This window comes from Aotus nancymaae, unplaced genomic scaffold, assembly GCF_030222135.1.
Source record: "Aotus nancymaae isolate 86718 unplaced genomic scaffold, 86718_ANA_hifiasm-v0.15.2.pri h1tg000010l, whole genome shotgun sequence".
Classification (NCBI taxonomy): Eukaryota; Metazoa; Chordata; class Mammalia; order Primates; family Aotidae; genus Aotus; species Aotus nancymaae.
The window spans coordinates 63151044-63177831 of NW_026988421.1; the positions used below are offsets into that span (position 1 = coordinate 63151044).

The following is a 26788-nucleotide window of genomic DNA, read 5'->3' on the forward strand; positions in this document are numbered from 1 at the left end:
AAATTGGCAAAACTAGAAAGAAAAACAGGGAGTAAAAATTTAGAATTGTTTTACTTTCTACTTTCTTTATCTTCAGCTGCTTTCTTGGTGAATTCACCCTTGATAATGTTGAAATGCTTGTTTTTGAAATATCTTTAGTAATACTAGGAATATCTAGTAGTTTGTACTATTAGTATCTAGAATCTTTTTCCTTAAGTGTAACTTGTTTGCTGTTGAAATAGCTATGCCAGCTTTCTTTTGACAAGATTTTGTGTGGTGTAACATTTTTTATCCCTTGATTTCAGTGCTTACATACTCTTATATTTAAGGTATATCTTTTGTAAGCAGAATGTAGTTGTTTTAAAATCCAGTATTTTGAGCATTTGTCTTTTGAGTATTTGTTTCATTTATACTTAATGTAATTACTGATATATTTAGGTAATTTCTACCATCTTAATAATAGTTTTTTATTTGCCCACCTGTTTTATTTTATTTTTTCTTTTAACTACATTATTGCTTTCTCTTGGATTACTGGGATATTTTTTGTTATTCGGTTTTTTCCCCCTTCATTAGCTTGTTAATTATACAGTTCTTTACTCTTCCTTGTAGTGGATTTCCTAGAGATTATAGTCTATATCGTTTTTTGTTTTGTTTTTTTGTTTTTTTTTGAGATGGAGTCACACTCTGTTGTTGCCCAAACTGGAATGCAGTGGTGTAATCTTGGCTCACTGCAACCTCCTCCTACCAGATTCAAGCAATTCTCCTGCCTCAGCCTCCCAAGTAGCTGGGATTACAGGTGCATACCACCATGCCTGGCTAATTTTTGTATTTTTAATAGAGATGTAGTTTCACCATGTTGGCCAGGCTGTTCTTGAACTCCTGACCTCAAGTGATCCACCTGCCTTGGCCTCCTGAAGTGCTGGGATTGCAGGTGTGAGTCACCGTGCCCAGCTGTAGCCTGTATTCTTAAGTTACTAGAGTATGTTTTTTCTATCTCTTAAACAAAACTAGAACTTTGGAACACTTTAACTCCATTTACTCCCTTTCTACCTTTAGTGTTAGTGGTTGTTATAAATCTTAATTGTATATATATTTTACATCCATAAGACATTATTGTTGTTTTTCTTTCAGTCAGTATTCATTTGCTTACATATTTACCCTGATATTCTTTATTCTTCATTGTATTTTACATTTTCCTTTGCAGTAATTTTCTCATTGTCTGAAGATCTCTCCATTTCATGTGGATCTGCTATTGAATTTTTGCCGTTTTTCTCATCTTTGAATGTATTTATTATACCTATGTTGTTTTTTTTTTAGAGACAGGGTCTCACTCTGTCACCCAGGCTAGAGTGTGCAGTGGTGTGATCATAGCTTACTGCAACCCTGAACTCCTGGGCTCAAGCAATCCTCCCACCCCAGTCTCCCAGATAGGGTAGGATTATAAGCATGTGCTACCATGCCTGGCTAACACCTTCAATTTTGAAGGATATTTTTACTGAGTATAGAATTTTCTTGTCACACTAAAGAGGTCATTCCATTCATTGTCCTTCTGGCTCTCATTGTTTCTTTTAAAAAGTCACCTATAAGTTTTATTAGCACTTCTGAATTAATGTGTCTTTTCTCTCTGTCTCCTTTAATTTTTTTTTTTTTTTTTTTTTTTTAGACCGAGTCTCACTCTGTTGTCCAGGCTGGAATGCAGTGGTGCGATCTCAGCTCACTGCGACCTCCACCTCCCGGGTTCAAGCAGTTTCCTGCCTCAGCCTCTCAAGTAGCTGGGATTACAGGCACCTGCCACCATGCCTGGCTAATTTTTGTGTTTTTAGTAGAGACAGGATTTCACCATGTTGGCCAGGCTGATCTCGAACTCCTGACCTCGTGATCCACCTGCCTCAGCCTCCCAAAGTGCTGGGATTACAGGTGTGAGCCACCATGCCAGGCTTTTTTTTTTTTTTTTTTTTAATTGAGATGGAGTCTGGCTCCATCACCCAGGATAGAGTGCAGTGGCACGATCTCGACTGATTGCCAACCTCTGCTTCCCGGGTTCAAGCGATTCTTGTGCCTCAGCCCAGGTCCCGAGTAGCTGGGACTACAGGCGCACACCACCAAACCTGGCTACTTTTTGTATTTTTAGTAGAGAAAGGGTTTCGCCATGTTGGCCAAGCCGTTCTCAAACTCCTGACCTCAGGTGATCCACCTGCCTCGGCCTCCCAAAGTGCTAGGATTACAGGCGTGAGCCACCGCGCCTGGTCTTGCCTTTGGTTTTCTGCAGTTATACTTTTATTTATCCTGCCTTGTATCCTTAGAATTTATCCAATCTGTGGCTTGATATTTCAGTCAGTTCCAAAAGATTTTTGGCCAATATATTTTCAAGTATTATTTCTGACTTATTCTCTCTCTTTCTTCAGGACTTAAATTACACACATATACTAGACATTTTTACCATGTCCCACCCGTATATCTCTTAAGCTATTTTATCACTTTCACATCTGTGTTTTTTTTCTGTGCTTTTTTTTTCCTTTTTGTTTTTTGAGACAAGTTCTGGCTCTGTCACCCAGGCTGGAGTACAGTGGCACAATCTCAGCTCACTGCAACCTCTATCTCCTGGGCTCAAGCCATCCTCCCACTTCAGCCTCCCAAGTAGCTGAGACTATAGGTGCTCACCATGATGCCTGGCTAATTTTTGTATGTTTTGTAGAGATGGGGTTTCATCACATTGCCCAGGTTGGTCTTGAACTCATGAGCTCAAGTGATCAGCCTGCCTCAGCCTCCCAAAATGCTAGGATTACAGACGTGAGCCACTGTGCCCAGCTCATTCTAATTATTTTCTGTCAGTCTATTTTCAGTTCACTCATCTTCTCTTCAACTGTATCTAATTCACTGTTAAACCCATCTGTTAAGATCTTGACTCTAATATTATTGTATTATTCCTTTTGGGAATTTATTTTTATTTATTTGGTAGTTTCTAGTTTCTTGGTGACATCATTCATCTTTTTTCAACTATTGTCTTGAACATTCATCACTATAATTTTTAAGCCCATATTTGATAATCTAGTATCTGAGTTGCCTATGGGCTTGTTTTTATTGACTGTTATTTTCTTTCTTTTGTTTATGGTATAGCTAGTAATGTTTTAATGAGTATGTCATTTCATATGACAAACTGTAGAGGATCTGAATGATGCTGTTTCTTTTCAGGGAAGATTCATCATATCATCCAGCAGGCAGCAGAGCAGCTGATCGTTTTAATCCTTTCAGGGCCTGAGCTGACTCAAGGTTCAGTTAGTGTTTATAATGTTTCATCTCCTTCTAGTTCATCCATAGTCCATCAGCAACTCTCTAGGGGTCTGAGTTCATGTCTCTGTGCTTCCCTCCTCTCTCGGATCTAGGATCCTCAAGTCCTTGCTGCCTTATTAGCCCCAAATTCAATCTTGATCTCCCCAGGCTCAACATGAAGGCCAACATTCTGCCTGCTCCTCCACTCTCATTCCATGCCAAAGCTTTGAGTACAAGAGAGGCTCTCAGAAGGGTGGGCTTACCTCTGGGAGATTCCTTTCTCTCTTGATTGTCACACCGCAGCTTCTGTCTAACCTAATGGTTCTCTGGTACTTTCAAGCAGATTTTTTTTTTTGGACCAAATTTTCTAGTCTCATGGAGATTGATTGTCTGCCATGGTTATTACATCATAATTGCAAGCATTACCCAATTGGGATTTAAATCCAGGTACATTGTTTACTAACTGAGTAACCTTGGGTTAATGACCTCTTTGGTCTAGTCTCAATCTCTTTATCTGTGAAATGGGTATAGCAATTATTGTATCCTCCTCGTCAGATGACTGTGGAAATTAACTAATAAACACAATGTTTGAGTGTAGTATGCACTCAACAAAGGAGAGCTACTATAATAATAAATTTTTGTCTTTGTTTTTGTTATTTTACTATCAAGTAAGAAAAACCTTTAGGAAGGTATTAGAGGTTTCATAGCATGACTTTGAGGGGACTGAGGGTTAGTGTTCCTCTGTGTCCCCAACATGGATTCAGCCACCCACTTCCTCCTCCTGCCCCCAAAGTTATATGTACACTCTCCCCTCCCTCTGTGGCTCCCTTCCCTTCTCCCTGCGATACCAGAGAGTGCAAGCTTTCTTCTTCTTACCTGGGCCTGCCCTAGGGCTGCTTGTGCTACAGGAATGGACTGTCTGAAAAATGAGGTGAACTTGGGGGGAATGCAGAGACATCCCTCAGCCCCTGCCCTGCCCCTGCTCCCCGTCTGCCCCAGCACATCACTGTGCCTTTTCTAGTGGGGGCTGATATGACAAAGGCCCTGGAGGCAACACCCAGGCCCTTTAACAGGACGTGCAGAGACATTTCCCCATGGAAAGTCTCTAGCCCAGAGGAAAAGGGCATTGGAGGGCCACTAAGATGTGGAAAAACTGCTCAGAGGTTTGGTGGTTTTGAATTCTAATTTCCCCCTAACATTTTTATTAATTTTTGAGCATGCGGAAAGGTTGGAAGACTTGTCCAGTGAACACCTAGATACTCACTGGGATTCTACAGAGTACATTTTGTTACATTTCCTTTATTTTTTTTATCTGTTCATTCCCCATCCCTCCATCAGACCATTGTTTTGGATGCCTTTCAAAGTTGTGAACAGCAGCTTACTTTACCTCTAAACACCTCAGCATGTGTACCAGTAAGTGGTGAACTCACCTAATTTAGCAATCAAAAGTGGAGACCCAAAACTTAATTCAGGCAGGAGAACAGCTGTTTAAGGGAGAGTGGGCCAAGAAGGGGAGAGGTGATGTCACCAGGGGTTTCACTTGTGGTACCTGGGACCCAGATGGTGAGGCTGAGCATCTCTCTCACCTGCCAGGCTGTAGAGATGGAGTCTGTCCCGGCTTCTACTAAATACCTTGCACTCAACAGCTATAGCTGGTGCTTAGGAAGAGTTTGTTGAGCCAATGAATGACTTTTTCAAAAGGGCAGGGGTTGACTATGTGACTCCGAAGTCCATAAATCCAACAGGGAGGGAAAGTTACTGGAAGGCAGATCGGGGCACATTAGAAGCAATTTGTCTTTCTTCTTTTCTCTTTTTGAAATATGAAATTATCTTTTATTATTTTTTTTTCCATTTTATTTTTGGGCGATAATAACATGTAGAAAATTCAAAAGGCCCAAAGTGGAATCCAGTGAAACCCTTCTCTCGCACCTCTCTCTTCCAGTCACCCAGGCTTCCTGCCCAGAAGGTGTCCTTTTCTGGTTTCTCAGTGTCCTCTCCAGTAGTTTCTGTGCACACTTGATGATGATGATGATGATGATGGTGATAATGGTGATGGTGATGATAGTGATGATGATGATGGTGACGGTGGTGATGGTGATGATGATAGTGATAGTGATGGTGATGGTGGTGATGGTGATGATAGTGATGATGATGATGGTGACGGTGGTGATGGTGATGATGATGGTGATAGTGATGTGATGGTGGTGATGGTGATGATAGTGATGATGATGATGGTGACGGTGGTGATGGTGATGATGATGGTGATAGTGATGGTGATGGTGGTGATGGTGATGATAGTGATGATGATGATGGTGACGGTGGTGATGGTGATGATGATGGTGATGATGGTGGTGATGGTGGTGATGGTGATGATGATAGTGATAGTGATGGTGATGGTGGTGATGGTGATGATAGTGATGATGATGATGGTGACGGCAGTGATGGTGATGATGATGGTGATAGTGATGGTGATGGTGGTGATGGTGATGATAGTGATGATGATGATGGTGACGGCGGTGATGGTGATGATGATAGTGATAGTGATGGTGATGGTGGTGATGGTGATGATAGTGATGATGATGATGGTGACGGCGGTGATGGTGATGATGATGGTGATGATGGTGGTGATGGTGATTAGATGATGACAGTGATGGTGGTGATGATGCTAGTAATAATAGCACTTATTGGGAGCTTACTATACGTGAGTTTGTATTCCAGAGATTTCACGTGTATTACCTCATTTGATACTTATAACAATCCTATGAAGTAGGTATGACTATTATTAACTGCATTTAAGAGATTAGGGAAACTGAGGCACAGAACGGCTAAGCAGCTCATGCAAGCTTACATAGCAAGTTGGGCAGTCAGCCTGGCTGCTCTCTTGGCCTCTGCTTTACTCACTTCAGCGTTTCTCAGCACTACCCCCATCCAGAGGGACCCCCCCCAGTGGCCTAGCTGTAGTAACCTCACAGAGCAGCAGGCTGGCTGAGGAGGTGCTGAGCTCCCTGTCCCTGGAGGGCATTCAACCAAATGACCCTCAGAGGCTCTCTACAAATAGCTTTGTTCCTTTCCCCTCAAGCCTTGGCTTCTGCTGCTCCCCTGCCCGTGGGGTGTGTCATTCTCTCCAGTCTTCAGGGGTCTCCAGGTTCTTATACTGCTCTCTTTAACCCCCAGATAGCAGCCCTTTCAGCTCCTTATAGGAAAGATGAAGCCTGTGCTCCTCTCTCTGTTTGCAGGAGGCAGTGGTGGGCCCAGAGTGGGCCTTGGGTACTGCCCAGTCACACAGCAAGGCTGTGTCCAGCCAGGAGCAGTTCCACTCCTGCTCCCTGCCCAGCCTCTGCCCCCTGCCACCATGTTTATTTAACCTGGCCTTCTCATCCCACACCTCTTGCACCCCACGACCTGCCTCACCTGAGGAGAACCTATGTGCCTGGGGAGTGGGTAGGGGCATATGAGAAAGAGCTAAGTAAAATTCTTCACTGGGAACAAATCTCATTTTCAAGAAAGTCTTGACAAAATGAGGCATTAAATTACAATATTTCGAAGAGCATCGTAATTCTATTGCAGACAGCCCTTCATCATGGAATCTGAAAGCTGGGAAAATACAAAACTCATTAGATTAAAATAAACCACCTACTGCTCTGGAGAAAAGCTTATTTATCAATATCAATTTACTTATGATTACTCTGGCCTGCAATTTGTTATTTTTAAGAATTATAATTTGTGTATTGCTCATGTAGATGTGAAATATTTTTTCTTAAATTGAGAATTTTAAAAAAGATATACTTGTCCTTAGTAAAGGTTAGAAAGTAGTTACCTGGGAAGGGAAGGAGAGAGAGGCCTGGAAAATAAATTAAAAGAGGCTGGTGTGGTGGACGGTAAGGAAGCATGTGTGTGTGTGTGTGTGTGTGTGTGTGTGTGTGTGTGTGTGTCTGACTGAATGGGAGCAAATGTGGATACAGTGAACCAGGAGTTATGTGAAACTTTTGGGTCATTAAAAGAAGAAGGGCATTAAAAGGAAAGGCATCCTTATTAACCAAGTTGTCCAAAAGATGGAATGTGCCCTGAGTAGGTAGTGAGCTTCCCACCCCTGGAGGTATACAAGCTTGGATTGAAGGTCTATAAGGGAGGATGCTGTAAAGTACAACAGTTGGATGAGGAGCTAACTATAGTCATCTCCAATCATGTTGCTTAATGATTTTCTGAATCAGACACATGAGTCTAGAAGGTGGGACATTGTGGGGCAGCCCCAGTGTGTGTAGAGGAGTGAGCACTGGATTGGGTGTCAAGGAACCACCATCTTGAAATCACTGGCTCTGGTGGTCCTGGTTTCAGGAAGCCTTTGCCCTATGGTGCCATGCAAAGAGCTTGGTCTTTGGAGCCAGAGCCACCTGGGTTCGAATCCTGCCGCTGTCACTTACTTCTGTGAGACCTCGGTCAATTACAGACTCTTCCTGAGTCCCCACTTCTTCATCTGCAAAGGGAGTGGTGATATGAAGTTCTGTAGAAAGTCTAGCATACAGTAGGCTCACTCAGCACATGCCAATATCCTTCCCTCTGCCCTTTCTGGGTCTCAGTTTCCCCATCTGTGAAATGAGCAGCATGCTGAGGATCTCCAAGCCTCTTCTAGCTCTGGATTTCTGTCCCTGGTTTTTAGTGTTCCCTGTATGAGGAAGAAAAATTATTTGGGTGAAGAGCTAGGCCCCCTGGGGTCTCAAGGCCTCCACAGGCCTGCTCAACTACTTGGATCTCCTTCCTCACCAACTGCATCAATGTGGGAGGCTTTCCTGGCCTGAGGACCCACTGTAAGCTCTCCATATGCTTGATCTGCCTTCGGGAAACTGGATCCCCATTTCATGGGTGGGAAAGTTGAGGCCCAGAGAGGGGAAGAATAGTACGCTTACCTGCCTTCACCATAACCCCATGACTCCATTTCCTGGGCAGCTTCATTGTGGGAGGGCAGAGCAGAGGGGCAAAGCCTTCAGAGTTCTTGAGAGTTTGGTGTTGGGAGGAGGGGTTGTGCTCTGGCTTCCTCTTTCCCTTTCTCCCTCCCTTCTTTCCATTTATGTTTTTATATTTCAACCACTGCTATTGAACACCTCCTATGTTATGACAGCACTTGTGTTAGGTTCTGGAGCAACCATGGTGAAGTAAGCGTGCCCGGATCCTAGGGTCCTTGGGGAGTTTAAGGTCCAGTGAAGGAAACAGATGGGTGCATACACACAGAGCATAGAGGGCTCAAATGGGGACATCTGTTTGTCAGGAGTGCAGTGGGGAAATTGGAGGAGACTTCCCAGAGGAGGTGATGGCCAAGCCCCGTTAAAGGGAGAGAAGGAAGTTGCAGTGGATTTGGTGCCTCTACAGAGCTGGAGCTTGGCAACAATCAAATGTCCAGCTGTGCATTTCACCTGGGGTTAGATTCGAAACCACTCCCTGCCACAGGTTCTGGGCAAGTCCATTGCCTTTGAGGTAGAAAGGTGCACCTTGGCTGGGTCCCTGTGAGGAGTGCAGCTATGGGGAGGTTAGCAACTGACAGGCAGGAGAGAGAGCCAACCAGCAGCTCCAGGAGGATGATGCATTTGCTGGAGAGGGAAGGAGGCAAAGAGTGTGGTGGCAGGAGGTGACAGCTTTAGGGGGGACTCAGCCTAAGCCCCAAATTTCTAGTTCCATCAGTCATACTGGGGCCTCAGCACTGCAGGGTTTTAGGGTCATGCCTGTATCCTCCCTGAGGTTCATTTTCATCATTTGGAAAATGAGGTAGTGTTCCCACGTCCAAGGCCGGTGAAGGCCAAGTGAGCTGAGAGGCTGGTGGTGCTCACTGAGTGGGACAGGACGGGTGTCACTCTCTGCTCTGTTCTAAGATCACCTGGTCTGGGTCTGCCCTGCCTGCTGTCACAGAACCTGCTGCAGTCCAGATATCGGGTGCTTGTGATGAGTGCAACAGGGTGATGTGCTCTACATACAATGGAGTATGGTTGGTCATTACAACTGTTGTGACTTGAGAATTGAGAAGAAGGGGCAAGGCAAGGGGACGCTTGGGTGTGCTGGACACGCACCACGCACCAGGTGCACTTGTAAGCACTCTCAGGTGTGCTGCCTTTGAGTCCTAATGACATCCCGCCACGTAGGTGCCGCCTCCATCAGCACAGAGAGGAAACTGAGGCTGAGCAGGGATTTGAACCTGGATCTCTCGCCCGCCTGATGGTTCCCGAGTGGCCTTGCCCCTCTCTTCCCACGCGCAGTAAGGTAATCTGATGGGACCCTGTTTCCCACTGAGCTCTCAGTCAAGAGCCCAAAGCTCCTTCTGGTCAAGCCCCCTCTGGGTGCCCCTTGCTCCTTTTGGAAGCTGTGATATTAACACGCATAAAAACAATCCTAACAGCATCTCACACAATTATGTGGGGAGGAAGTGGCTGTCACAGGCAATCTGGAAAAGATATATCACTTAAAGGAAAGATGATCAACTTGCTGTTAGAGCCTGTGCCTTGCCCTCTCTCTTCGATACCCCCACCCATCCGCACAGGGGTCCCCTTCCCCCTGGCTGAGAGTGTGTCTGGCAGCTGGCTGGTGGGGCTGTGCTGGGGCCTTCCCTGCAGCATAGCGTCACTGTTCACGCTGGAAGGGACCTTGCTTCTTTATTTGTTCAGTCATTTGTTCATTGAGTGCTCGCTGTGCACCTATCTGCCAGGCTCTAGGCAGGCTAGGGGGAAGCCTGCAGCATAGACAGTGAAACCATCACGCAAAGCAGAGCTCGAGTGCATCACCCCAGGCTTGAAAGCAGCATGAGTCACATCTCAGAGATCCCAGACACAGGGTGGAGGGACTGCTTCTGCCCCAGGGAGGGGGCGCTGGGAGGGTCTCAGGGAAGGCTCCTCAGCCCCCACATGCCAAATGGGAGGAAGGGCCTCTGGTCATAGGGCCTTGTCTCAGCAAAGGCGGGAGCTGCGTCCCAAGTTGCATTTTGCAGACAAGGACGCTGAGGCCTGGAGAGATCTGCCACCTTGCCCAGGGTCACACGACTGACCCGCGGCTCTGCTTGGAGTGAGAACTCCTATTTGTTCCTAAGGTCAAGAAATAGGGGCTGAGTGCCCAGGGGGTGTCTATGAAGACTGGAGAATGTTGTGGATGGTGTCCTGCAGTGGGTGAGGGTGGAAGGGGAGGGAACCAGCCTGGCTAAAATCACAGTGCGGGGGGGCGGGTGGGGAGAGGGAGAGAGAGAGGGAGGGAGGGTGGGAGGAAGGAAGGAAGAAAGGAAAGTGGGAGAGAGAGAAAAGAAAGAGAAAGAAAAAAAAGGAAGGGAAAAGAAAGAAGAGATAAAAGAAAACAAAAGAAAATGAAAAAAGAGAAAAGAGTGGTTCCCAGGTCATTAGATCCCATGGAAGGGAGGTGCCTGAGAGAGGCCTGCACTTTCAAGTGTGACTGGTCTAGAGCCAGCCCTGCCCATCTGCAGGACAGTGGTGCCCCAGCCCAGCGTTTGGAGCTCCTGTGGGGGTGGGAGCACAGCAGGGAGTGAGCAGTCGGATGCTGTTTGTCTCACCTTCACTCCTTGCAGCCCATGTGTGGTTCTGTGCCAGGCGGAAGCTCTCTCTTCAGATGAGAGGCTAGACTCTGTTGCTGACTCCCTGGCTGATCCTCAGTGTCAAATTGATCCTCTGAGTGCTCAGTGCCCCTATCTGTGAAATGGGCATAACGTCACCCTGTCTAGATTTGCAGTCACATGTACATAAAGGCTTTCCAGAGTGAAAGTCATCAGGGAGGTGTTCTCTTGGCAGCTGCTTGATGGAAGCTGCTGGGTTCTCAGCATTGAGATTCCTTTTGGGCAGCTTTTGGGGTGCAAGGAGTGAAAGCAGAGAAGTCAAAGGACAGAAGGAAGTGGAGATGTGGGACACATGTGAACCTTTCCATTGACTGGGGGGAAGGGGAAATAAGAAAGGGTGTCCTGGCTTCCCTCCCACCCCTCCATCTTGGGGTGGGCAGGAGGGGCTGGCAGTGAATTAGCAGGTGGAAGTTGAACAGGTGGCCACCAGGGGTGGCCTTGGCCTCACCCATAGTTCCACTGATCATCTGCATGGCCCCTGAGCAAACGGTCTTGACTTGGGGGTGGTGATGGGGTCAGCATCTGAGAGGCAGAGAAGAGCAGAGCTGAAAATGCCTGGGAGCACCGAGTCTGCTCTGCACTTTCAGAGTGGAGTCAGGACTTTCTGAGGGCCATTCTGCAAGAGAATGGGGGACAGGCTCAGAGCCTAGGGTCTTCCTTTTGATCCTTGGCTCTTGGACTGATGGTCTGAAGACAGAGAAGGCAGCCTCTGTGGGCCTCAGTTTCCTTGTCTGTCAAATGAGTTGGCTGGCCCAGATTGGCTCACCATGGAAGATAGACTTCAGGTGTGGCAGGAGTGGGCTGGGTGTGGCCAAGCTGCCTTTCTGGCTGGGGGTGAGAGGTGGGGCTGTGGGGAGTAGGGGGATTGGAAGGGGGTCTGCACCAAGAGTGAACTTGGCGGTTTACCTCACTTACTTTTGATAAGCTTCGGTTTCTACACTAGCTTTATTTGTTTATTAAATTCATTTTTAATTTTTTTAAAACAGCTATAATGATATGTTATTCATATATGATCCAATATGCCCAATTAAAGTGTACAATTCAATGGTTATTAGTGCCAGCACAGATATGTGCAAGCATCGTCACGGCCTATTTTGGAACATTTTCATCATTTCACAAAGATATCTCTAACTGGGCACAGTGGCTCACACCTATAATCCTGGTACTGTGGGAGGTTGAGATGGAAGGATTGCTTGAGTCCAGGAGTTTGAGACCAGCCTCAGCAACACAGTGAGACCTTGTTTCTACCAAAAATAAATAAATAAATAAATTAGTGGTACTACATCCTGTAGTCCCAGCTACTGGAGAGGCTGAGTTGGGAGGATCACTTGAGCCCAGGAGATCAAGGCTGCAGTGAGCTGTGACTGCACCACTGCACTCCAGCCTGGGGGCAACAGAGTGAGACCCTGTCTCAAAAAAAAAAAAAAAAAAAATAGAAAGATACCCCATACCCTTTAGCTACCCTCCCTCCCCATTGCCCCCAGCCCCTGGCAACCACAGATCTACTTTCTGCCTCTCAGATTTACCTCTTCTGGACATCTCACATAAACAAACTCATAATATGTGGTCCTCGGTGACTGGCTGGTGGCGTCAGGTTTACAGGGTTCATCCTCCTTGTAGCGGGCGTCAGGTTTCATTCCTTTTCATGCCTTGTAACATTGCATTGTATGGATATACCACATCTTGTTTACCCATTTGTCTGCTGAAGGATATTTGGTTTGTTTTCATGTTTTGGCCATTATGAGTAATGATGCCATAGACATTGGTGTACAAATACAGGTTCCAGTTTTTTGCTTTCAGTTCTTTCGTTTATGTTCCCAGAAGTGGAATTCCTGGAGCATATGGTAATTCTGTGTTTACTTTTTTTTTTTTTTTTGAAATGGAGTCTCACTTTGTCACCCAGGCTGGAATAGTGTCGTGGTGCGATCCCAGCTCACTGCAACTTCTGCCTCCTGAGTTCAAGCAATTCTCCTGCCTGCCTCAGCCTCCCAAGTAGCTGGGACAACAGGCACATGCCACCATGCCAGGCTAATTTTTGTATTTTTAGTAGAGACAAGGTTTCACCATGTTGGCCTGGCTGGTCTCAAACTCCTGACCTCAAGTGATCTGCCTGCTTCAGCCTCCCAAAGTGCTGGAATTACAGGCGTGAGCCACCATGAGCCACCGTGCCCGGCCTTATGCTTACTCTTTTAAGGAACTGTTATCCGACTTTCTACAGTAGCTGTGTCATGTTATAGTCCCACCAGAAATGCACAGGGGTTCCAGTTTTTGCACATGCTCACCAACACTTATTTCTTTTTGTTTTTTTTAGACAGAGTTTCACTGTTGCCCAGGCTGGAGTATAGTGGCGCAATCTTGGCTCACTGCCAGCTCTGCCTCCTGGGTTTAAGCAATTCTCATGCTTCAGCCTCCTGAGTAGCTGAGATTACAGGCATGCATCACCACACCTGGCGAATTTTTGTATTTTTAGTAGAGATGGGGTTTCACCGTATTGGCCAGGCTGGTCTTGAACTCCTGACCTCAAGTGATCCGCCCACCTCGGCCTCCCAAAGTGCTGGAATTACAGGCATGAGCCACCGCATCTGGCCTCCAACACTTGTTTTATGTGTGTGTGTTTTATAATAGCCATCCTAGTGAGTGTGAACTAGTATCTCTTTGTGATTTTGATTTATAGCTCCCTAATAATAGTGACCGTGAGCATTGTTTCATGGGCTTATTGGCCATTTGTATATCTTCTATGGAGAAATCTGCCTCTTTTCCAATTGCGTTGTTTTGTTGAGTTTTAGGAGTCCTTTCTATATTTTAGATATTAATCCCTCATCAGGCATGTGATTTGCAAATATTTTCTGTGGGTTGCATTTTTACCCTATTGATAATGTCCTTTGATGCACAAAAGTTTTTCATTTTGATGAAGTCCAATTTATCGATTTTTTTCCATTTCTTGCCTCTGCTTATGGTGTCATATCCATAGTGTTATCAGTCATTGTTATCTCGAAAAAGCTACACAGCAAAGCACCACAGCCGTCATTTATTCTTGCTTATGTGTCAGGGGTCAGCTGGAGGGAGGGTCAGCAAATCTAGGCTGGGCGTGACTGAGCTTGACTCTAGGCTACGCATGGGTTCTGCCTGCTCACTTTTCTGGGGCCAGGGGTCTGCACGGGGTGTGTTCTTCTCAAACTGAATGGCAGGAGCTTAACAGACAAGCCCCTCTGCAGAAGGTGCATGCTCCTGCTAGTGTGGAGGTTGGCCAAAGTAAGTCTCATGGCCAAGCTTAGCATAAGAGATGGGAGACCTCAGAGTGGGTGTGGACATGTCATTCTACTGCAGAGGAATGGAGGACTGGGATTGAGAATCTGATCAAGCCCAGTGATGGCCAGCGGGTGGGAATGAGCTGGCAGGTTTGAGGCCAAGAGGGGTAGTGTGGCTGAAATATAGTGATCGGGGACAGGGAGGAAAGTCATATTTAGCAGGTGTGTGGAAGATGTTCGTTAACTGAATTAATCAAAAGAAGGTATGAAGACTCACTGGCTGGATAGAGATGAATGTGCTGAGATGGGAAAGGCAAGGACTGGAACCTATTTAAGGAAGAAATCAGCTCACTGCCAGATCTGTTAAATTTTAGAGACACCTGCTAGTGGGCAAATGGCTATATGAGATGAAGTAGACTCTGCTCATAAGGATCTGTGGATCCTCTGGCAACAGGAGGACAAGGGCATGGCCAGCTGTCCCACACATCGGGGATAGATGCCTCCAACAAGGTACTAAGGATGAGAGGAACTGAGCCTCCTGTTCCAAGGTGGAACCCTGTTCCAAGGGTTCCAAGGTGGCTTCATAGATGAAGGGCATTTAAGCTGTAGGGCAGGGTGTGAAAGGTTGAGCCAGGGGGTGCTCCAGGTGAAGGGAACCACCAGGTGAGGGCACAGGGAGAACACAGGGTGGGTGACTGGCAGTGACCCCAGTGAGGGGGTGGGCGCAGGTTTCAGCAACATGCCAGGCCTGGGCTGGGGTCTGAGGGCTGCTCCCCTGCTGGTGAGCTGGGGGATAGGAGGAAGCTGACTTTGATCACTCCGTTCTTGTCTATGTGCCCGGCTGGAGTTGGGGATGTGAAGATCAGGAGCCTCTGTTATCTTTTTGGAGATCGAAAAAAGAGTGAGAGCCCAGTGATGGCAAAGGTGTGGGGAAATGGCTTTTTCCTCATTGTTGTTGGGGGCAGGGGTATAACTTGGTGCACCCTCTTTGGAGGGCAGTTTGCCAACAGCTATGAAAGTATGAAAATTTCCTACTTCTAAATGCACCACTACACATAGACGTAGCAACAGATATACTCGTTATGGCTTTCTTTGTCAAAGCAAAAGATTAAGAACAGCCTAGGTGGGGTGTGTTGGCTCATGCCTGTAATCCCAGCACTTTGGGAGACTGAGGCTGCCATATCATTTGACGTCAGGAATTTGAGACCAGCCTGACCAACATGGTGAAACCCCAGCTCTATTAAAAATACAAAAAAATTATCCTGGTGTCGTGGCAGGCGCTGGTACTCCCAGCTACTCAGGAGGCTGAGGCAGGAAAGTTACTTGAACCAGGAAGGTGAAGGTTGCAGTGAGCCGAGATCCAGCCACTGCACTCCAGCCTTGGGGACAGGAAAAAAAAATATCCTAAATGTCCATCAGCAGAGGACTGGTTAAAGTATGGTCCCCCATAAGGCTGGGTGCGGTGGCTCATGCCTGTAATCCCAGCACTTTGGGAGGGTGAGGCGGGTGGATCACCTGAGGTCAGGAGTTTGAGACCAGGCCGGTCAAGATGGAGAAACCTGGTCTCTACTAAAAATACAAAATAAGCCAGGCGTGGTGGTGCATGCCTGTAATCCCAGCTACTCGGGAGGCTGAGGCAGGAGAATCACTTGAACCTGGGAGGCGGAGGTTGTAGTGAGCCGAGATCATGCCATTGCACTCTAGCCTGGGCAACAAGAGCAAAACTCCGTCTCAAAAAAAGAAAGAAAGAAAAAAAAAAAATTTGGTCCCCCATGTAGAAGGATGCCCTGCAGCTGCTAAAAAGAATAAGGCAACTCAGTATGTACTGAAATGGAACAGTCTTTAGGATACATGGCCGTGTGAAAAGCTAAGAGTCGGATAGCATGAGTACCACTCGGATTTTCTTTAAAAAGAGATAGAGATCTATGTGCTATGTGGTTATGTGAACATACAGAGCTTCTGGAATGAGACCTTAAGGGTTGCCTCTGGGAAGGCGGCGTGGGGTGGGGAGACAGGAGACTCACTTCCTGCTGTACACCTTTTGTTTAGTTATTTCCTATGTATGTACACTGCTTCCCAAAAGAATAATGTAAAATCAAATATATCTTTTGCTGAATGATTTTTTTAAAGAGTTGGTGAGGGGAACTCAGAGACACTGGGCTTCATGTGGGAGAAGCTGATGCCTGTGGCTCCCCACCCTGGGGGTCTCAGGTCATGCCCTCCCTTCCCACCCCAGCCACCACCTCATGGAAGATTCTGGGAGGGATCCAAGGGAGGGCACAAGAACAGAATAGCCATGAGGTGGTCTTGTCCCCTCTTTCCATCACAGCAGCCTCCCTGGCGGTGGCCTGGATAGTGTGGGCTTTGAAGCGTGGTCATCGGTGACCTACAGGGCTTGGCCATTAGCAGCCCTAATGGTGTCATCTGCAGGCGCCTTCTTGCACGCACGAACCTCTCTGTGTGTAGCGGTGGTGAATAATCCCCAAATTGTATTTGATTTCTGCAGCGCATTTCTGTATTTCTATTCAAAGTTGAGTGCATCTGATTTTATGGGAATTCATAGCAGTTCAAACTAAATCGTGGCACCCTGCTGTGAAAATCTCTCACTCTCGAGAAACTGAAACACTGCCCAGATGTCCCCTCCTGCCCTTTCCCTTCCCCCTGCTCTGTTCTCTCGTGTCCCCCTGCCTGCTGGGCCTGTAGGCAGGCAGCCGTGCACTCTCTGCTCTTGTACCTCTGGACCCGGCGGTAGGCAGAGATGGGAGACAGTCACAGTGTGGGCTCTGCCCGGGGAGTTAGGCACAGAACTGCCTGTTTCCCAGAAGAGGGGAGTATGCCTTGCTCCAGCAGTGACACGGAATGTGGCTTTCCAGTCTAGGACACCAGGCTTCAACGGGCTTCCTCTTAGGTTTTTTTCTGGGATTCTGAGGTGTTTGATGACACCCCATAGGTCATGGGGAGCTTTGCAAGGAACCTGGTTTTCTCCAGCCTGGGCAAAGGAGTGGGGACAGATAGGAGGGACCCTCCAGGGTTGTGTGGTGGGGTGGGATAGGGACATTTTGTGGATGCATCTCCTGGAGGGGGTGGCAGAACCCAGTTTTGTGTGTGTGTGCATGAATGTATGAGTGTGTGTGTGTGTGTATGTGTGAGAGTGTGTGTGTGGTGTGTGTGAGAGTGTGTTTGTGGTGTGTGTGTGCCATATGTGTGTGTGCAGTGTGCGTGTGAATGTGTGTGTGAATGTGTGTGTTGTGTGAGTGTGGTGTGTGTGTAGTGTGAGTGTGTGTGAGTGTGTGGTGTGTGACAGTGTGAGTGTGTGTGAGTGTGTGTGGTGTATGTGTGCAGTGTGTGTGGGGTGTGTCTGTGTGTGGTGTGTGTGTACGGTGTGTATGTGTGGAGTGTGTGTGTGGTGTGTGAGAGAATGAGTGTGTGTGAGAGTGTGTGGTGAGTGTGTGCGCAGCATGTCTGGTGTGTGTATGTGTGATGTGTGTGTGAGTGCTTTCAGGCACAAGCTTTTCTTTCACACTGTTCGTCCTCACCTGGGGAAAGGAGAACCCTCAGTATGGGGCTAAGTGTCAGCTCTGGGCCTTGTCTCCGAGCCTGGGTTTTAGCCCATTCTGCTGCTCATGGCTGCCTGCAGGCGGAGCATGAGGGAGCCCTCCTGGTGATGAGACCAGTCAGACTTCCTTGCCTGGCAAGGAAAGACCCAGGGGATGGAGAGGCAGGGCCTCCCAGGCTGGGACCCACTGCCCAGGATGAAAGGAGGTCCGTGTCCCTAGAAACGTCTGGTAGCAGCCCAGGGAGGGGTGCCGGCCAGAGGACTGCTGAGGATGTGCCCAGCTCCCATAGTCTCCCCTGGTGTTTGCACCTGGGACTCTGGGCTTCAGGGAGGTCAGGAGAGGGCAGGAGAGAACTTCTAATCAGGGCTGTCCATGTGCTCACAGGCTATGGCAAGATTTTGGCAGGGACATCAGTGAGGCCACTGATCATCAACACATTGAATGCTTATTATAGAAGATATTCGAAATGCAGAAAGCAGGTAGAAGAAAATAAACTTTCCCGTAACCTCACCACTCACACGACACCCTGACTTCACCCCACAGTGCTGTATGCACACACTCCCTGCACACATTCACACTAGGAATCCACACACTATCCTCTGTTGCTTCCTGGGGATGTCCCACAACTGAGTCAGTCCCCTGTTGGGTATCTGTCATAAGTAACGCAGCAGTGGACATCCCTGTGGCTTGGTGTTCACAGACAGCCATGGCGATTTCCTCAGCTGAAGTTCTGGAGGCGGAATTGCAGGGTCACAGGGTGTATGTGTTTTCAGGCTCTTCAGACAACTTTCAAAGACGGATTGGTTCCCCGCCCAGTTGCAACAGCTCAGGGTGTGGGGGCCCTGCTGATCTTCCCCCAGGGACAGAGGTGTCAGCCTCGAGGGGCAGGTAGTGGAGGGAGGCAGTGGCGGGTGAGGAGGTGGGAGTCCTGCTCACCCCTGATGGTGCATGCGTTCTCCTATTGCTACTGGTTCTAGGGGCAATGTGTGTGAGATGCCAACAGCCTGGGAGGGCAGATAAAATAGGAGTCCACCCACCACCTTAGCCATTGCCTTCTTCCTGGCATATGCAGCTTGCCTCCTGCTGCATACCTTGGCTGTGAGCATGCTGGAATTCTCACCAGGCTCTCTGACCAGATGCCAGGGTCTTGCCCAGGGACTTCCTATCAGGTGCCTTAGCAGGGCCCTCCCCTAGGTCACATGTCTGAGCTCCACAAGGATTGGGGCTGGGGCTGGGGCTGGGAGCCTGGCCATCAAAATGGAGTTCAAATCCAGACTTGACACTTATTAGCTGTGTGACTTTGAGCAAGTTGTTCAGCCTCTCTGAGCCCCAGTATGTAGAGTACATTGTCTATCACAATGACTGGCATATAACATAGACTCAGTAAATGTTAGAATTATGAATCTGATGTCTGTGTAGCTTGAGCCCTGAAGGCTGGGAGCCCTGGGATTTTCTCTCTTCTGATGGCCCTGGGCAGTGACAGTCTGTTTCACTCATTTGACACCAGCACATGTTTCCAGTCATGGCCGTGTGTTTTCATGACCCTATGTTCCCCCACTGTGCTCGGCACAAAGTTTGGCATGAAGAAGGATGTTGGGAATTGGAGTCTGAGGGTTCTGGGGCCTGGCCATGTGTCTCCTTGGCAGGGGGGCTCTAAGCAGTACTTGGGAGATTTGGGAGCAGCTGGCTGTGGCCCTGCCTGTCCCTCTGGAGCAGATCTCTGGCACCTATCCCAGGTCCAAGCAGGAAGCCCAGCACAGAAAGGTGTGTCTGTGTTTCCTGATCCACTGGGGAGACGTGAGGGTTGGTGGGAGCTCAGGCCCCATCCTGAGGGTGAGCAGCTTCATCTGGTGAAGAAGGCTACTTGGCTGTGCTGAATGGGAGGGGAGGAGGCCAGGAGCCTGGGGGAACAGCTATTGTACAGATCAGAGTGAGGTCAGGCTCTCCCTGGGGACCCATGCTGCTTGCCGCAGCTCCAGTACTGAGGAATGCCAGCAGGCAAAGCAGCGTCCCTCACCACACCAAGGCTGAAGGTCAGGGCTTAGGGGTCTGTCTCTTTCCATTGTCATCAGCCTCTGCTCTCTCTGGGCCTTGTTTTCCTCCTATAGCCAGAGGAGCCAGAGGAATAACAAGATCTGGGACCTCAGGGAAAACCCAGCAGCAGGGTGGAGCCCTTCAGGCCCAGCTGCTTTGCTTTACCCTGTGGAGCCTGTGCCACCTTGACCTAGTGTCGGTGCCACCTCACTCTATGGGGAGGATGGAGCTCAGATGGTCCTTGCTTCTGGACGCTCTGGAGGCAGTCCCTGTCAATACTGCAGAATTAGGGCTGTGTGCATCCACCCCTGACTGATGGATCAGGGCACTGAGGCAGTCTGATGGCCTGTGATGGGGAAAGAACAGGCACTTAAGGAGAGAGGTTGGGGGCCCAGTGTGCCTGGTGGTGTTGGAACCTGAGGCCGCACTGTGGAAAGCAAAAGGCATTATGCACGCATGTGCATTGTGTGCAGGCGCTCATGTCCTGGCAGACATTCATCCTGTGTGTTTTGTGTGGTGCGTATTGTGCTCCATGAGGGAGGGGCCGTGCCTTCCCCTTTTACATAGTTCGGAAACAGGAGCAGCAACACAGTGTGATGGAAATAGCAGGAGATTCAGACTCAGGACGACCTGGTCAGTCCTAGAGTGACCTCTTTGAGCCTCAACGTCCTTGTCTGTAAAATGGGAACAAGAAGACCTACTTCATAGAGATATTGTGGAAGATTGAGTAAAAATAATCCCTGTGAAAATCCTTGGCCTGTGGGATTGCCTAACAAGTGTTCATTTTCTTCCTTCCTTCCTCTCACTGCAAACTTCCTGCAGCACCCAGTGGAATGGTGTGCTCTCCCCAACTATTTGTGGATGATGTTCTTGGCAGATGTTGTTTAATTCTTCTAACATCTGGTTTGGAATGGCAGAGGGCTGGAGTTTTTTCTGTAGAAGACACTCACTCACTGTGAGATGTCAGATTGTCACTTAATTGCCCAGTGCCTCGGTTTCTCCACTTGTAAATCAGGGATAATGTTGGCGGTGCTGGCTAGCTTCTTTGCAGGATATGATAGGGGAATGCAAGATGACGGAAAGTGGTTTGAACGTTTAGAGAAAGGCATCTTGCTCAATCTCACTAGTAGTTAGGGAAATGCAAATTAAAGCAGCAGTGCTCTACCATTTTTCATGTGTGCGATTGGCAGCCATTTAAAAGAGAGATCACTTCCAGGTGGGCACATAGGCCCTCTCATCTACCGCTGGAGGGACTGCAAATTGCCACAGCCTTTTCCAGAAGATAATATGGCGGCATCTAGTAAAAGTGCACATACACACTCTAGGTTGCATTTGGTTGACAAAGCACTCCCACTGTTGGAGAACCAAATTGAAGAGCCAAATCCCAACACAAGTATGTGCAGGGAGATGTGCGTGGTGGCATTGCTTGTGGGGGCGGGAACCTGGAAACATCCAAATGCCCGTCGGTAAGGGATGAAATCTCCATTACGGAACATCCATACCATGAGCTATTATTATCTCCTAAAAAGAAGGAGGTAATTCTAAGCAATGTTGGCCTGGAGTGCTTTCTGTGGAATTTCATGATGTGCAAAAAGCACGTTGCTTTTATGTAGACTCCATTATTTTCAAAGTAAACAGTAACCTCATGGCTCCGTACATGTGTGTAATGGTAACATTATTTTTTGGGTGCAGAGAAAGGCCTGGTAGGATGCATGCCAGGCCCTGCATGCCCATTCTGGGCACGATCGTGTTTGGCTCACAAAGTGTTCCTTACAAATTGAGTTATTTGCCAACATTTAAAAATTGAATTCATGTGAAAAGCCTGATTTCTAGTTTTTCATTGAGAAAAATCAGAAGCTCTGCCACACTGGGCCCACATTCCCTCTTGGCTGAAACACATCAGCAGCTGCCACTTCTGGACAGAGAGCATGTGGCCTCCAACTGGCCATCGTCCCCACCCACGCAGCATCACCCTCATCTAAATTCCCTGCTGGCCTCGTAGGCATTTCAGTTTGCAGCCCCCGTGATAGGCTGTTAATATTCAGAAACTCAAGGCAGTGGAAATGCAGGCATAGGATGTGTAGGGGGATGAGTTGCCCTTTATTATTCAAATACATCTTAGAATCTTTTATTCTTCTTCAGGTGTGGTGGCTCACACCTGTAATCCCAGCACTTTGGGAGGCTGAGGCAGGTGGATCATGAGGTCAGGAGTTCGAGACCAGCCCGGCCAACATGGTGAAACCCCGTATCTACTAAAAATACAAAAAAATTAGCTATGCATGGTGGCCGACACCTGTAATCCCAGCTTCTCTGGAGACTGAGGCAGGGCAATTGCTTGAACCTGGGAGGTGGAGGTTGTGGTGAGTCGAGACCATCCCACTGCACCCCTGCTTGGGTGAAAGAGTGAGACTCTGTCTCAAAAAAAAAAAAAAAACTTGCATTCTTCAAATAACTGTTTCATACGTCATAATTGGGGTGTTTTAAGTATAATATTAGAAGGCAAGCAAAAGGGGACTGTAGAGTGTTGTATGTCATGTCAGTCAGGAACTATCTGGTAGGGTCACCTCATTGTTCACTGGGGACATGGGCTGAGAGGGATTGGGGCCCCTCCAGGTCCAGAATTAAGAGCTCTCAGCTCTTTCTTAATCCTTCACCCCTATATCTTGGCAGGGATGTGGAAGTCTCTCCAAAAATCCCTTCCTCCAGCTCTATTCACTGCCCTGAGTCTTTTCTGGTCACTTACTGATAAGGGAGGTAGTACCCCAGCTTGGGTCTTGATGCTGGTTCTGTTTGCTAGTTGGAGGTCTCTGAACAAATTGTCTAATGGCTCTAAGCCTACTTTGTGAGCCATGGAGATGAATGCCCCCCAGGCCAGATGCACAGTAGATGCACATCGAAGGGTGATGTGTGGGAGTCTGGCCCTGCACTACCAGGGCTGACAGTTCCATGGGAGGTTACAATTCCCAGTTGGTGAGTGTGGCTTCCCTGGTTTTACTGCTGGGCTCCAGGGAGGCCTGCTCCTGAGCTGCTGGAGGACCGGGGCCCTGATGGAATGGGAGAAGAGCGGGGGTTGCTGCCATGATGGGAGAGAGCTGTCTACCCTCCTAGCCACCCTTAGAAATAGGATTGGGTCTTGCAGAACCTCTGTTAGCTGAACCCCAGATCTCGCTTGAGCTTAGCTCCGAGCCCTTCAAAATCCAGCTTTAGCCTCACAGACTTGCTGTGGGGCCCTGGGAAGGTCACCTCCCCTCTCTGTGCCTCTTTGGACACCATGGCCTGCTGCATCCCTTCATATCCAAGGTTATGGGATAATATGGTGAATATTTAAAAAAAACAGGAAGAGATATTCTCATTGGGCACTGGTGGTGGGCTTGGGCTTGTTGGACTTGCCAAGGCCACTGTTAGACCCCTGTCTTCCTGGTCAGTGCCCAGCTCCTCAATGCTGTCCCCAGGATAACCAGGCTCTGTCACTCTTGGGGGATATGGTCCTGGAGGCTGAAGGCAGCAGCCCCTCCCTCCATCCACTGAGCCTAGAATATGTCACTCTTTGCCCAGAGTCCCCTTGAAGGACAGCCAGCCCCAACAAGGGCAAAGAGAGCCCGATTGGCCCCAGCCCCACCCAGTGACTTGCAGGCCACTGTGCTATATCCAGGATTGAACTATGTTAAAACTAAATGATGCAGACCCTGTCTTTTTTCCCATGTGCTCCCCAACCCTCCATCTGAGTTGATTCCTTCCCCTCTCTTCCCAGCCCCAGTTCTCTCTGGAGCTTCAGAGGTGGGAAGGGCTGAGGAGCAGACCCCATGTCCCCCAGGAGGCTTCTCACCCTCTTTTCCTTCTTTGTGTCCCCAGGAGCCATGAGGTGCCATGTTGCCACCAGCTGCCATGTGGCCTGGCTTTTGGTGCTGATCTCTGGATGCTGGGGTAAGTCCAGTCCTCCCTGTGTCTACCCCATGGGCCAGCCTCTGCACAGGAGGCCAGGCTGGAGAGCGTTGGGGCCAGTGGTTCAGTTTTGTGCTGCGGGACTCTGGAGATGCTGCCTGGCTGTGTGACTGAGGCACACATTTCCCTCTCTGGGCCTCAGTTGCCTTCTGGAGCTCTCATAGGGTTGAAAATACCAGCTGTCCCCAAAGCCTGGGGCACAGAAGGGAATGGGAGGAGCCTTGAGAAATACTTGAGCTCTAAAGGAAGGAGACATCTGTGACCGCGAACCGTCCTCCTCCTGGAGTGTAGGGACTGGCCACAGCTCTGTTCAGTTCCACGGCTGTGTTCTGAGCACCTACTGTGTGCACTGTGTGTGACTTACTGCACCCACCTCTGGGGGAATGGAGGAAATAACTCATTCTCAAGAAGTTCAGAGCCTGGCAGGGGAGAAAGGCACACGCAGGTTTTCCTATAATGCAGGGTGAATAGAGTGGTAATGAAGGATGGACATGGTGCCAGGGGCGTCCATCAGAAGAAAAGATGAATTGGGCCTCAGGGGACAGGAGAAACCCAGCAGAAGGGTCCTCATTTGATCTAGGCTTTGAAGACCAAAAAGTAGTTTTAGACTAGGGGAGCAGGAAGAAGGGCGTCCTGAGGAGGGCATAGCCTGAGCAAAGGTATGGCAGCCAGGAGCCTTCCCCTCTGCCCTCCTTTCCTGGCCTTGCAGCAGCCAGCTCAGAGTGCCAGCTCCGGAGCCCATGGAGGAGTCTAGGACAGGCCTGGGCATTCACTTCTCCCTTGGCCCCTGACAGCAGGTGGCAGGGAGCAAAGCAGCCCTGGGCTGCACTGAAGGCAGGCCAGGAGAGCAGGCACGCCTGACATGGTGTCCCCCAGGGCCATGGCATCCCCAGAGAAGAGCCGTGGGCATGGTGTACCTGGTGACACACGCAAACACATTCCTGTGGGGGCCAGCTCCTTCTCCCCATCCAGGGAGCCAGACGGAGTCTCTGGAGGCCGCTGCAGCCTCGTGCTTGTTGGACTGTTGCTAGCATCCTGTAGCCTGAGTGTCCCTTGAGGGTCCCCTCTCCTTGCCTGCATGTTTGGAGGGATCCCTACTGGAATCCCCCCCTGTGATGGGGAGCTCACTCCCATCCAGGCAGCCCAGGAGTACAGCATAGTCTCAAAGACTGTCAGAGTGGAAGGGAGCCTCAGGCGCTTTCTTAACTCCCAGACATTTTATAGAGGAGACACTGAACCCTGGAGAAGCTACTGGTCCAAGGCTATTCTAAGCAGGGTCTCTGGTTCTCCGTGGGGGCTTCTGTCAGGATGTTTGTTACCCCCACCGCTCCTCCCTGCCTCATGTGGAAGGCTTCAATCAGGGGCGCCTGAGAGCAGCCCTGGCCTCCGTGTTCACTGGACAGTGGGAGTCAGGACGCTTTCTTCAGCCTTCCCGGGGACTCTGCCACCTGGAATCCATGCCCTTCCCTCATTCTGTTCCACTCACTTCCTTCATCCCTTAAAAAGAAATACATTTGGCCTGGCATGGTGACCTCGCCTTTAATCCCAGCACTTTGGGAGGCTGAGGCAGGAGGATCACTTGAGGTCAGGAGTTTAAGACAAGCCTGGTCAACATGGTGAAACCCTGACTCTACCAAAAATAGAAAAATTAGCCAGGTGTGGTAGCACACACTTACAGTCCTAAAGGCCTCAGCCTCCAGAGTAGCTACGAGAATCACTGAAACCCAGGAGGCTGAGGTTGCAGTGAGCCGAGATCATGCCATTGCACTCCAGCCTGGGTGACAGAGCAAGACTCTGTCTCAAAAGAAGAAAAAAAGGAAAGAAAAAAAATACATCAGTAGAAATAAGGCAGGTGCTAAGCCCTCTGCTGCCTTCTTCTGTGATTCGAGGCAGTCTCCCCTTGAGCTCTCCAGATGAAAGATGCTTCGTGCATTCAGGGTGGGGACAAGCACTGAGCCTACCTCCTGGCTTCCAGTCCCGCTTCAGTCAAGCAGTCTCTTGGGCAAGTGTCTCAACCTTGCTGTGCTTCAATTTCCTTGTCTTTAAAGTGGGAACAATAATACGACTTTCCTTCTTGGGTTGTCAAAATGATCAAATGGATTAATCTGTACATCAAGCACTTAGAATACTGCCTGGCACAGATTAAGTGCTTAGTAAGGGTTGGCTCTTTTATTATCAGCAGTAATCTTGCCCTAGGGGGAACAAAATGGAGCACAGAAAACAAGAAGCTAAGCAAGTTGCCCGAGGTCACCCAGCAATTCTGTGGCAAAGCGTGTGTAGTCTGCCTGCATGTGGACTAGCCTGCCTTGTCATACACCCAAGGGTAGTCTGTCTCCCATTGCTTGGCACAGTCGCCTCTTCCTGGTCCCTGTCTGAAGCAGCCAGTGCTGTTCCTTTGGCATGGTAGTGCAGTGACTGACTTTAGGGACTGAGGGGAGAGTGGGTGGCTAAACCACCTTCCCACACCGCCCTCTAGGCACCCGCCCCTGACCTAGCCCTTCACTTGTGCCCCAGACCAGACCACACTGCTGTCGCCACTTTGATTCCACCTGACCCATCACCCCAGCTGATCTCTCTTTCCCTCCCTGGTAGTCAGAGGTGGGTAGGGCTCAGGGATGTCAAAACCCTTTGCCAGCCTGCCTTACCTCTTTGAAGCCTCCTGCCCTTCTCCCTCCCTCTCCCCTCTGGCTTCAAGGTGCTCTGGCAATTCTCATTTCTTATCCAGGGGCTCATTGGGGAGGTAGGAAGCAAAGGCTTGGGCAGGCCCACCCCACCCCATCCTAGACCGACCAGCCAGCGAGCATCCTGCTGGGTCACACCTTCAGTCCCCAGGGGCTGCGGAGGGGAGGCCCCTGACCGCGGGGCCACCTGGCTTCCTCACCCGACAGCATGTCAGGCTCCTGTCCCCTGGGGTTCCTGAGGGCCATGCTGCAGCCACCCCAACAGTGACCAGGGTGCATGGGACACTGTGGGCCAGGAGGCAGGACTGGAGGGCAGGGCAGGGCAGGGCTTTGTGTCCCCATCCTGAGGCTGGGAAATGGGGTGGGTGGTGGGAGGCAGAGGGAGAGGGGTCTGCCTAATCTCCCCAGCAGCAGTGGCAGAGCATGCAAAGTCCCTGACTGCTTGAATTTATCCCTGCAGTCCCTGTCCACTGCGCCTTC

The 26788-nt window shown here is 49.0% G+C and overlaps 1 protein-coding gene across 1 annotated transcript in view; it reads left to right on the top strand.

Moving 5' to 3' along the window:
- The window catches only part of CDH23 (cadherin related 23), a 421218-nt gene that overhangs the window by 19711 nt on the left and 374719 nt on the right, over positions 1-26788 (top strand). The window contains exon 2 of the mRNA XM_064374253.1: positions 23538-23609. Within this exon, the coding sequence (XP_064230323.1) occupies positions 23543-23609 (67 nt within the window). The 5' untranslated portion in view covers positions 23538-23542. The remainder of the gene's footprint in view (positions 1-23537; positions 23610-26788) is intronic.